Source organism: Falco peregrinus, chromosome 12, assembly GCF_023634155.1.
Source record: "Falco peregrinus isolate bFalPer1 chromosome 12, bFalPer1.pri, whole genome shotgun sequence".
NCBI classification, from domain to species: Eukaryota; Metazoa; Chordata; class Aves; order Falconiformes; family Falconidae; genus Falco; species Falco peregrinus.
The window spans coordinates 18,967,791-18,980,406 of record NC_073732.1 but is presented as its reverse complement, the minus strand read 5'-3'; the positions used below and the strand labels follow the sequence as shown (position 1 = coordinate 18,980,406).

Below are 12,616 nucleotides of genomic sequence, written 5' to 3'. Positions count from 1 at the left end.
TTTCAGATGTTTGTGTCACGGCTCACAGCTTATTTCAGAAGAAAATGTGTATCAACAACGGATGAACGTGTGCAAAAGATGAATGAAGTTCTTAATTACATTAAGTTCATTAAAATGTATGCCTGGGTCAAACCATTTTCTCAGAACGTTCAAAGTGAGTTCACGTAATCTGTAAATATCTCCTTTTGTGCAGATGCCCCATTGCTTTAGTAGCCTGGTGCATCCTCCTAGCTTAGTACCATAGGTGTCGATGTACCTGCAGTGTGGTAACACTTTCATCCTTTGGGCTTCCTATTTGTTATGCACGATAGGGCGGATGAACAGATCTGCTTCTGAAGCTTTGCCTTCCAGCATAATAATGTTTGTGTCCTGGCACTAATCTTAATTTTTAGAATTTTGTTCCATTTTTTATAATTTAATAAATGTGCTAGCTGCTCCATTTTAAAATAAAGACAGACCTCTATTCTTACGGAGATTTATAGACCATTATAGTTTGCCTGTCTGTAACTGTGGTCTTTATGAGAAGGTATATATATAATATGATAAATGCTAAAGCGTAGAGTTAGGCCTGTCTTACTCTATTTCTGATGGTAGCATCAGCTGTGTATGTACCCTCCGAATCCTCCTTCAAATGTGGTGCCCCTATTTATATTTCTAGAAATTCGTGAGGAAGAACGTAAAATTTTAGAGCGTGCAGGCTACTTCCAGAGCATCACTGTGGGTGTGGCTCCCATAGTTGTAGTCATTGCCAGCGTGGTGACCTTTTCTGTCCACATGATCCTTGGCTACGATCTTACAGCAGCTCAGGTAACTTACTGGTGTTGAACATATTGTTTACAATATTGCTACAGTACCTTTTCTGCTAAGTCATTTCTCTTTATCGTATTCTTTGCTTTGTGGCTGTGCCAGTGGGGCCAGGCTGTAGCCTTGCTCACAGAGAACGTCTGATAGGTCTGACAGCAGCAGATGTAATCTTACATTTTGCACAAAAACCTCTCAGTGCTGTTTCAGTCCTGACCTTCCCCAGAATGGGTTTGGAGCTGAACGTAGATGAGCACTCCTGTTTGCTATTCAGATAGGGCACTGGGATTACTGGATGTTTTTGTTTTGCAGCATGGTTGGATGGAAAACGGCACATATGGTTTACAACAGGATTTGAACTTAGGTCTTCACGTAATAGGTTAATGCAGATTGTGCTAGCTGCTGCTTTCGGTAGGCCTGCAAACACTGAAGTGTCTGTCTTGGTCTGTTACAAAGCACGGGAGAAAGAGTTGTGCAGATCTGCTCTTTTGGGCTGTTTGAGAACATGTTGAATATTTAAATAGTTATTCTTGGACTGTGGGCCTTTTCTATGGCTTTAAATTGCTGTTGTGACACTTCAGCTTTTAGAAGGTTGAAGTTAGCGTATTGCATCCAAATGTGATAATCTGTCTTGTCTCATTTTTAGGCATTCACAGTGGTCACTGTCTTTAATTCAATGACTTTTGCTCTAAAAGTAACACCTTTCTCAGTGAAGTCTCTGTCTGAGGCATCTGTTTCTGTTGACAGATTTAAGGTAAGCAGCGTTTGGCCTTGCCATTTTAACTATGTGTGGAATGTTGTATGTGTACAATAGATACTAAGGGAACACTTGAAAGGTAATGTTCTAATGACTGAGGAGTTCTTTTTATTTACACTTAGCACTGCAGATCACTGTATTTTGTGGAAGAGATACAAATCTAGTGAAGGAATAGTAGAAGTTTAAGATAATACCGGTGTGGGAAGCAAAATATTATTATTTAATGATTTTTATGTTGGCCACTGTAAGGGATAAGAGTACAGGACTAGATGACTCAGAGCATAATGATTCTTAAACTCCCTTTAAAGACCCATCTGTATGAGAAGGCAGTGCAGTATATCTGCAGTGAAACTTTGTTTTGCTAATGAAACTGTTTTTGGAAAAATATCATGTATTATGTAGGCAGCTTTGCAGAAACCAGTAGAATTTTGCTTGTAGTAACGAAAAACTGAAGTTTTGTATTTCCAGTCTAGTTAAGTGACTGAAACTCTAGTAGGTGAATAAAATGCAGTTGTGATCTGACAAAACAGAATTTACGGCAGAAAATTCAACCCCTTATAACAAACAGCCCTACCTCATCCTTCAACCCCTGTGAAGTAAATGCGCTGTGTGTACTTCAGTATGAACTCAGAAGACAGACCTTTTAATTTTGTCTTGTCTCTTGAAGACAATAGTGCATTGGACATTTTAGAAGTTTCCAAATAGGATTCCACAAGCATTGACAGATACATGGATTCTGTGCAGTGCATTCATGAAACAAATCTGGGTGTGAGAAGTATAGGAACTGCAGAATGGTTTTGAGATCCCATTGCTTTGGAGCATCTTTGTTTCATCTCATGAGTCACCCTAAACCAGACTTTCTTAAATCCAAATGTGCTGAAGGGAGTTTTGGGGGTGGGGGAAGACAAGGACAGGGGAAATTGTAATTATCTTCCAGTCTGACTGTAAACAGGGTAATCTGTGTAGGGAGTATAACAAGAGGTGGGGATAGTCTAACATCACAGTAAAAATGTAACTTGGCTTTTTGGCTCTGTAAATGAGTGTGACCTTTCTTCCGAATGTATGATTTGACCATAGCAATTGTAAGAGTATATAAGGCAGAGGATTGAGAAGTCTTTAATTACAAAAGGCTTCTTAGTTCAAGTCATAAATTATGTAAGTGGAAAGCTTTTTATCTTGTAATTAAACTGTGTGAAAAATCTCTTCCTAATCTGTGTTGATTGTAAATACTGATGGATGTGGTGGAAAACGTGATACAGTGGACTTAATGTCTTCTTATTGTCAAGCAGCCCAAGACAGATCAGCTAAACTTGTGAGAGATGACTTTTTTCCCAGCAGAAATGTTGAAGGGTAAAAGCTGAAGTTAAAAGTCATTCCATCTCTTTCCATAATGAGTTGGTGTGCAGGACAAGTCAGTCACTTTCCCTTAAAATGACCTCTTCACTCCAACCCATGTATTCTACTCCTGTTTTTAATCTGGAAGTTACAGAGCTGCGGTTGCAAACAGTGTTAAAAGAATAAGCCCTTCTGATGTTGCTTCCAGAGTATCGCAGTGCTGTAAAAGTCTTAGTGTATCTAAGTACTTCCACCACATCCAGGAATGCCCCAGCCACTTAGCAGGCCTGGAGTTAGTTTACACTAATGAGCTACCTTTTGCTCTTCAGCTTCCTCCTACTATATAGCCTGATGTGTTTTGCTGCGTGAGTGTGCCATAGGCTTGTCTCCCAGTCTTGATCAGGTGTCTCATCTTTACACCTCTCTCACAACTCCTATCAGAGTTTATTTGTAATGGAAGAGGTTCATATGATAAAGAAAAAACCAGCCAATCCTCACACCGCGATAGAGGTGAAAAATGCTACCTTGGCTTGGGACTTCTCCCACGCCAGCGTCCAGAGCTCACCAAAGTTGACCCCCAAAGTGAAAAAAGACAAGAAAATCACCAAGGGCAAGAAAGAGAAAATGAAGCTACAGAATGAGGGACAGCAAGCTGTGCTGGCAGAGCAGAAGGGCCATCTTCTAGTGGACAATGATGACCATCCTAGCCCTGAAGAGGAGAACAAAATCATCCACCTGGTTAATCTTCGGCTTCAGAGGACTCTCTACAACATTGACTTGGAGATAGAAAAGGTGAGAGAAGAAAGGAGGAAATCTGAGCTTTCAGAAGGCCTCATTTTTATGTGTCCCTTGGAATAGGACACGGTGTATTTTTGCATGAAATGGAGCATATTGCTTTTGTGCACTCCTGTAATATCCATAGCAACTGCGGTGTCCAGGATGCAGTGTATGATCTTGATGTAAACAGCTGTGCCATTTTAGCAAACTAGATTTTTGCAAACAGCCTATGAAATGACTGCAGGTTGTATAGGTTTCACATTTATGTGATGGTTTTGCTGTTTCTAGTTCTCATAAAGTATACAAGCTTGAAGAATCAGCAGGGCAACAGGGTTATTTATCAGTGGGGTGTTGGTGGATAGTGTATTTCTGCAGCTGCTTGATAATTTTTCAGGGTTTCGGCTATATTCTTTGTGAACTGTTTAGGTGATTAGGTGTTCTAATGGAGCATAACAGTGCTTTTCATTGAAGAATGTGTGGTTTTCTTCCTTGAGAATTTTTGTACAGAGACTTTCAAGAGTTTAGAAGTAGTTGGAATTCTCATTCCGAGATGGGTAAAAGGATGTAAAATGTCAGAGAAAAAGCATTGAACTCAATATATGACATCTTCTACAAATACAACAGTTTTGCAGTCTGGCAGTTGGGTGTTGTAGTAATAGGATCCATGTATTTATCAAGATACTTGTGGTTAAATTGTTTTCTATAGTCAGATGAGTAGTGGGATGGTTTAGACTATTTTAAACTATAACCCCCCCTATATTTTAAACTTCTGAGGAGGATGCATTTACTTTAAAAAACAGCCTTGAAAAAAAGAGTACACAGTTGAAAATATCAAGTCTAGTTTTCTGTCAGAAGTTTGCAAACGAGAAGCCAGTAATGTGTTCCACAAGTGGCTATATATCCTTTTATCCACTTTACCTTTTTTTACGAAAGGAACAAAAATAGTTTTGATGAATTCATTATTTAATATGGGTGTCAGCTCGCCCATCTATTTTTTTTTTTCAGAGACATACTTCAAAGTGACTGAATTCTAGCCTTTTTTTGGTATGTGTTTGTTAGCAAACTGAATCTCATAGACAGGGAGATTTACTGGACCCATATATCCTAAATTCTGCTTTTCTTTCATTCTTTCTGTCTTTACATCTTTTTTTACCACTTTCAAAAGCATCTTGGTGCATTCTGTTCAGGCAAGCGTTGGTGCCTTTTGCTGAGTGCAGCATTCCCGGGGCCCGTATGAGGCCTGGTCGAAAGGGAGATGGTCTTAAAATACATTCATTTTTACCTGTAGAGTTGATTCAGTATTAGTCCACTGTGGGATAGCATTCCTTGTTGGTATGATATTCATCATATCTTTATTTGAGAGTTAAAATACTGACTGTCTTGCTTTTTTGTCTGTTATGTCCCTTTTCAGCTGTCATTAATGTCCAGCTGTCCCTTCGGAGGTACTGAAGGTAGTCCAAATTCTGAAAGGGATGGAGAGTGTAAGAAATGAGTACCATAACTTACGTTTTTTTCTGTCTAGGGAAAACTTGTTGGAATTTGCGGCAGTGTGGGGAGTGGAAAAACTTCACTTATCTCAGCAATTTTAGGACAGGTGAGAAATTCTGTTTTGACTGCTTCTGTAGTTGATGGGCTCAGTATTAGATAAGACATATGCATATATGTGGTTAATAGAAGGTCAGTCTGTTAACTTGAAATTTAGACAAAATATGTAAATATCTATAATGAAAAACAAGAAAGAATTTGAAAAACAGAGGATGTTACAAATACTTAACAAGACATGGCCTTGGGAGAAGGAATAGCTGCCATATCTCTGTCAAGCTGGGACATAACAAGATAAGCTCAAGGAGAACCAAATGGTTAATGAGACCAAACAGAAAATTACTTGAACTATATGTGAATTGTCCTAATTGGCATACTAAAAGATCCACCCTCGAGCAAAGAAAGCCCCCTCTCTAAAGAATTGGGAGGTGAAAAGCCAGAATGTTGTACCTTTAGATGGAGGGGAGGCTTGCTAGAACCTATGAGAATTAAATGTAACTAAACATAATTGTAAACGATTGTTCCGAGTGTATAAAATGTTTTACTGTGTGTTGAGAGGTGCTGCTAGCTTTGTGGATTTGCATACGCATCTCTGCGCAGACATGCAATAAATGGTATCTCAGCTCTGTGTGTGAGATTGGCTCTTTGCACACCGGGTAACAAACTGTGAGATAACACTTCTGCTCTTCTCTTTCCTGTCTCCCATTTCACTTACTTGTACTCTGCAGAGCGAAGTCTGTTCTAAGCATGGAATAGCATAATTTCAGAGTTTACCTTTAATTTCAGATGACCCTTTTGGAGGGTAGCGTTGCAGTAAGTGGAACATTTGCATATGTGGCCCAGCAGGCGTGGATTCTCAATGCTACACTTCGGGACAACATTCTTTTTGGCAAGGAATATGATGAAGAAAGGTTTGTCAGAACTGTTTGCTGATTTTCGTGAAAGCTTAGTAATTCTTGCCCAGAGTGTGGGGGAAAATTAATGCAGAGTACGCTGCAGTTAAAGTCTGTGTATCCTTTTAGGGTCTATCTTCAGGATTCCTTTAAGTCTCAGACTTAAGAGCCTGCCTCTCTTGCCCATGGTCACTGTGGTTGATGGCTGTCCATGCATCTGTCATAGCTCATTTGCGCTGAGGGCTATACCTCATGCAGGAGTACTGTCTGACCTCTGTTTTTAGCAGCTGCTGTGCAGCCTCTTGCTGTCCTGGCCTTGCCCTTTTTAAACACAACTGCTGCTTGCAAGGTACTGGCATTTGATGCAGTGAGGGCCTTGCCTGTGGCCTGTGCTAGCTGTCCCCAGAAAGAAATTGCCTCCTTACCTTCACAGTACTTCAGAAGTAGGTGATTAATTGTTATCCTCAGTTTCTTCCTGGGAATCCAAAGCAGATAATTTTTGTTAGGCTGCAGGAATGTCGGACATTGGTGTAGAAAGTGAGATGATGCTGTACTAGCTAGGTATGTGGGGGAAGTAACAGTGTTCTTACTGGTTTTCTAACTGTTCTTTAGATACAATACGGTGTTGAATGGTTGCTGTCTAAGGCCTGATCTAGCCATCCTTCCAAATGGGGACCTGACAGAGGTATAAGTTTTGCTTATAGTAAACTAATCAGTAGATGGAGACGAGTTTTGATTTGGCAGACTAGACTGGAGTGAGGGGAACATCAGTCTGGTACGCTTGTAAGCCAAGCTGTTGAATACACCATGTTGAGTTGAGCTTATCAGTCCAAGCCCTGAACTACTGAGCGTTGTGTCATGATTTTGACTCAGATACTGACAGTTTGGGAGGTGTTTTTGTGTTGTAAATTAATCTACCTTAACAGGATGTATTTGAACTTCATTTAAAATAGCTAAGAAAAAAGCATGGCTATGTTAATATAAAAAAAGTAAAAGAAGCAAAAAAAGTACTGTCACATTTCATGTATATTAACCTTGAGTTTGAATGTATAACAAAGAAGTGAACACCTGAAGTAGAATATATATATGTATTAGAACAATATCTAATATTATGGGGTGTGTGCATCTATGTATGTATAATATATATGCTGTGCTTCATTCTGGTCACCTCTTGAGCTCTGAGTATCTATGTTGCATGGTGCTGTAGAAATAAAATAATGGGTGTGTGTCTGTACAGATTGGTGAACGAGGGGCTAACCTGAGCGGAGGACAGCGTCAGAGAATCAGTCTGGCTCGAGCCCTGTACAGTGACAGGAGCATTTACATCCTTGATGATCCCCTTAGTGCCTTAGATGCTCATGTTGGAAATCACATTTTTAACAGTGCAATAAGGAAGCACCTGAAATCAAAGACTGTCCTTTTCATTACTCATCAGCTTCAGGTACTACATCTCTCATACTTTCTTTCTTGGACTTCCTCAAAATGCTGTTACAGGACAACCCTGTCCATCTATAAGATGCATGTTTACATTTACAGGCTAGGTTTGCAAATAAGTGGCAAGCACAATGTAATTCTTGATTTGATGCCAGTGGTGCTTGGTGTCTGATTGTGACTGGTAACATTTGGCTAAAGATTGGTTTTGATAGAACATAAAAACTTTGTGTAGCGTGAGAGTAATCATGATGTTCTAGTCAATGCAGGACCTTTGAAAATTAAGATGTTTTTTACATGGGAGGAGGCATGTTACGTGCAGATGTCTATAAATTAATGAAAAGGGTTTAATTGGGAGTGTGTTTGATTACTGGACGTAATGATAGAGACTTGGACTTATTGCTGTTTTCTCCAGTATCTTGTTGACTGCGATGAAGTGATCTTCATGAAAGAGGGCTGCATTACTGAGCGAGGAAGTCATGAGGAACTGATGAATTTAAATGGGGACTATGCAACTATTTTTAATAACCTACAGCTGGGAGAGACGCCACATATTGAGGTACTTGTTTATTTTAAAGTGCTTTGAATGTTGACTTTTCTGGTGAGGTGAACCAAATGACACAGTTGGAAGACTGGAAAATGCCTTCACATGTTCATGTTTGATCTGACCAATAGGTTTCATGCAGAATAATCTGTGCTTTGTTAGCACTTTTTATTTGCATCACAGTATTTAGGAAATGTGTAATAGAGAGGACTCTGCCAATGAACATCATGAATTGAACATGAAAGTAATGTATTTTCTCCTCTGGTGATGCTCAGAGCAGGAAGCTTGTTGTTTCTTGTATACCTTGCTTCTTAATTTACCTCCAAATTAGCACAGACCTGGACTAACCTTTGCCTGAAAAAATTCTTGCTGTGTTACTTTTTTTCCCACATAGAGTGTGACGGAGGCACAGCAAAAGTGACACAACTTGTCAAAAGTTAGATGTGACAGTACTTTGGGAATGTAGCTGAAAATGCTTTGGTTTGGGGGCTTTTGAGAAGAAAAATGGCTGCTTAACATTGCTTCTGTTATGAGACAGTGGCTGTAAATGGAAACTTGGATTTATGCTCTAGTATTTTAGTTGATGGAAAAAATATAAATCTAGAAAATAGTAAGAACCATTTAGTAGGACATGCATTTAAATTTGCAGCAATTAAATTTTTACCACTTTTCTCCTGTTATTTCCTTTATTCTTTGAGTAAGCAACTTGGCTGTTTTTTATTTGATGATTTACTTCTCTAAGTTTTGTGTGTGTTTTCTCTTAGTAAGAAGAGATTACAGAGCACATCAGCAGTTCTCTTTTTAAGAGTTGAGAGGCTTGTTATTCACAGGCTGCAGACATTTAAAAAAAAATGTGTTTCTGACAAGGTAGCGTTGGAAAAAATATACAGACAGAGAAGGTGCTTGGTGAAGTTTTCTCTAGGGAGATGCTGGTGAAAGAAGCAAAACAATACAATGCATTCATTACTCTGCATATCCTTTCTGAGGCATGAAGCTTATAGTTCTGCCATTTTAAGATTAATATAATGACAGTTAAGATGAGATTCTCCTGTCTGCATGCTTGACTGACCTTCACTGTCTCCCTGTGAACACTAGCTCTTGTAAGGAGCATTAATTTGCATTCCCTGTAGGATAAGAAATGGATGGTAAAGTTAGATTCTCAGTGGTTTGACATATGTGAGATGTCTCTTTTCACATAGTGTGGGAAGATGGCCCTGAAGATGGTGTGTAGGGGGTTTCAGTTAATGTAGGCTGTTTCTGAACAGGTAGTAACTTCCATTTGTGGGAAGATGGCTGGGTTTAGAACAGTAATTGTATGTGCAGTTTGGTGTTTGGACATTTGATTTCTGGAAGACTAAACTAACCTGACTTCATCTTTAGAGTCATTTAATGAGAGATTTCTTCTGAAGTACCTAGGGTGTTTGGGGAAAAAAAGGCTTTTAAGAAAATTGTGAGTTGCAGTTGTGAATTACAACTGTGATTTTAGAAGGGATGGGGATTACATCTGTCTCTTGGTAATACGGGTGTCATTCCTCTACCATGTGTGCTTATAGTATCACTGATTCTGGAAATTAAACTTGCACGCTACCGGTACAGATTGGTAGCAGTTCAGATTAATCAAGCTGGAGAATTTAATCCACCAGAGTTGGCAGTCATCTGTAATAATGGTGAAGTTAATATCCTCCTTGATGTGAATGCTAAGCTGTTGAAAACCTTTGTCCTTAGGAGGCAGCTTATAAAAAGTTTGGGTTCAGATATGAAAATGTCAAAGGAAATACTCTTGTTATGTTTAGTGTCATTGTTTTCCTGCAGATTAATATAAAGAAGAACACAAACAGTTCACTGAAAAGACCCCAGGATAAGAGTACCAAAACAGGGTCTGTGAAGAAGGAGAAAGTTGTAAAGAAGGAAGAGGGTAACTATGTAATCAGATTTCTGGCTGTAGTTATTTTATGCACCAATAAGATCAAAACATTTGCTTTCATAGTGTAGTATGAATGTACCTCCCAGCTTTGGGAAGTTTTCTCAAGTCCTGACCACTCAGTGTGGCTGATACTGCACAGGTAGTGGGCACTGAACATTAATTCATTCATTAAATATGGGTGCCTGCACAATGTTTTTAAGTTCAATCAGGCTGCTGCTGGTCAGATGCCATTGGCATAAAGGAGCTTACAGCGCACTGTCCCCCACGCTGCCTCTCCCTCCTATCCCAAGAGGGGTAATGTGTGTGGCTTGGTACTTGCAGAGTCCTGGGCAGGACATGGTACTTATGTATGAAGAATTGGAAGGTCTGACCTCTGATTTGTGGTTCTCTCTGTTGAATGTTAACTTCGAACTACAGCGGGCTTTAAAAAAAATAGTGAGGCTGATGCCAGCCTAATATTTAAGTCTGTGCTGATTACGCTTTTTCAGATGTACTATGATGTGAATGATTCTGCAAGGAAGTGTGACGCTTTGAAAAATGTTTGAATCATTAAGTTCTACGTATTAAGTAATTTCTGTATTTTTGAAAGTTTTCTGTACATTTTGAAGATGACTAGTTTTGTGTATATTCACAAACTTACAGAAATCTTAATGGAACAGCTTTTTCCTCACTCCCCCTTTCTTTTCCTCCTTTTGTTTCACAGGCCAGTTGGTCCAGTTGGAAGAGAAAGGCAAAGGCTCTGTCCCTTGGTCTGTTTATGGTATCTACATTCAGGCAGCTGGAGGCCCCTTTGCATTCCTCATCATCATGGCACTGTTTGTGCTGAATGTGGGCAGTACAGCTTTTAGCAACTGGTGGCTGAGTTTCTGGATCAAGCAAGGCAGTGGAGTAAGATAAATAGCTTTTGTACTCTCTTGTGTCTAATGGGCAGGGGGATTGCTCTCCTAGACTAATCCAAACCAGTCTTATGAGACCAAATGGCGCTTCCTAATTTAAGCAAGTTGTAAGGCTCCCCAGGAGGTCATCTCCCCAAGAGTGTTGATCTTCAAGAATTAGTGAGCTCCGCTAGTAAGAATATAGCTCAGGTGGTTTTGCATTGCCCTCTTGTTCCTTGCCTTGGTTAGTCTGAGAAAAGGAAGTGAAAATGTGAAAGGAGCCAACCAGCTGCAGGAGGAATTACTATTTTAGTGCTGTTTTTCGTTTGAATGTGACCTTACATCAAACAGGATAATCTTGTTAAATTATATGGCTTTAAGTCAAATTAATTTTGGGAGTTGCTTTGAAGATTGTGATGAGCTGCAATGGTTTGAGACTTTTCCCACTCTAGGGGTTTTGACTGCAAGTCTTACTGCATTTGAAGTTTCAAATATAACTGCAAGATTTTTTGGGGGATGAGTGGGGTGGAGGGAGCAAACTACTAACCTCAGATAAGAAATAATGAAGTGTGGATGGCCAACGATATTAAAATAAGCAATGAGATCCTTAAACATACTTAAAGATTAAAAGAAAGAATGAGAATGTATGACAGTGTGACAGTAAAGAATTTACTGCATACTGGCAGAAAATAACAACTTTTTGATAAGAAGACTGTACAGCGTATCCAAGGTGAATATTGCTGTGTAATAAGAGTGGTGGTATGCAAGTATCTAGTGGTGTTCAGAAGAAAACAAGAAATAATAAGCATGAAATGAGAGATTAGGAATTAAATGAAGTAGGTATTGTGGTAGTATTGTCAAAGATACTGTAGGAAAAGGGCCAATCTGCAAGTCAAGTATTTCTGCTAGGGAAAACTTTCTGAAGTACTCAAAGATTATTGAAGTACTTTATTTAGAAATTCTGCATATGGTGGGAGGGGACACAAGACAGTTAAATTTTACCACGTATAGTGTGTGTATGCTTAATCCATGTCTTAACTAACTATTCACCAAAACCTTGCATTTTCTGCAGAACACCACTGTGACTTTGGGAAATGATACTGTCATAAGCAACAGTATGAAAGATAACCCTCATATGCATTACTATGCTGGCATCTATGCACTGTCCATGGCAGTTATGTTGATCCTGAAAGCTGTTCGTGGTGTTGTCTTTGTAAAGGTACGTGCCAATGTTGCTGTTCTTCATTTTCTCCCGCCCATCCTCCTACTTCTGTATATTGCTGTCACTGTGGTTCTTTTGGTCACCTCCCAAGAGAGACTTTTAAACTAGAGGAAGTCAGATCGTGGATTGTGAGGTTTCCATTAGTCATCTCTTGGGGCTGCACCATACTTTCTGTTAAACTTCTGCTCGAGTTAATAGCTTCCTCCCAGTGGTTGGAAGGATGGAACGCAAGGAAACAAATATTATGGTTGGAGACAGAAAATCAACAGAATCTTTTGGTGCCCAGGGGAGGTTCAGTGACAGGAAAGCAAACATTCTTTCATGACACTGATGTTTTCTGCATTGTCAGGGAACTCTCAGAGCATCGTCAAGGCTCCATGATGAGCTCTTCCGACGGATTCTGCGTAGCCCCATGAAGTTCTTTGACACTACACCCACTGGGCGGATTCTCAACAGATTTTCCAAAGACATGGATGAAGGTATCTCTCACTGCATGCTCTGTAAATCCCATATTT

The 12,616-nt window shown here is 39.5% G+C and overlaps 1 protein-coding gene across 9 annotated transcripts in view; it reads left to right on the top strand.

Moving 5' to 3' along the window:
- Nucleotides 1–12,616, top strand: part of ABCC5 (ATP binding cassette subfamily C member 5) — a 49,220-nt gene that overhangs the window by 22,835 nt on the left and 13,769 nt on the right. For all 9 annotated transcript variants that reach the window (XM_055817006.1, XM_055817007.1, XM_055817008.1 and 6 more), the window contains 13 exons: nucleotides 7–154; nucleotides 659–807; nucleotides 1,448–1,555; nucleotides 3,335–3,685; nucleotides 5,193–5,264; nucleotides 5,999–6,123; nucleotides 6,718–6,790; nucleotides 7,343–7,546; nucleotides 7,952–8,095; nucleotides 9,893–9,995; nucleotides 10,708–10,892; nucleotides 11,952–12,098; nucleotides 12,451–12,580. In XM_055817006.1, the coding sequence (XP_055672981.1) occupies nucleotides 7–154; nucleotides 659–807; nucleotides 1,448–1,555; nucleotides 3,335–3,685; nucleotides 5,193–5,264; nucleotides 5,999–6,123; nucleotides 6,718–6,790; nucleotides 7,343–7,546; nucleotides 7,952–8,095; nucleotides 9,893–9,995; nucleotides 10,708–10,892; nucleotides 11,952–12,098; nucleotides 12,451–12,580 (1,939 nt within the window). The remainder of the gene's footprint in view (nucleotides 1–6; nucleotides 155–658; nucleotides 808–1,447; nucleotides 1,556–3,334; nucleotides 3,686–5,192; nucleotides 5,265–5,998; nucleotides 6,124–6,717; nucleotides 6,791–7,342; nucleotides 7,547–7,951; nucleotides 8,096–9,892; nucleotides 9,996–10,707; nucleotides 10,893–11,951; nucleotides 12,099–12,450; nucleotides 12,581–12,616) is intronic.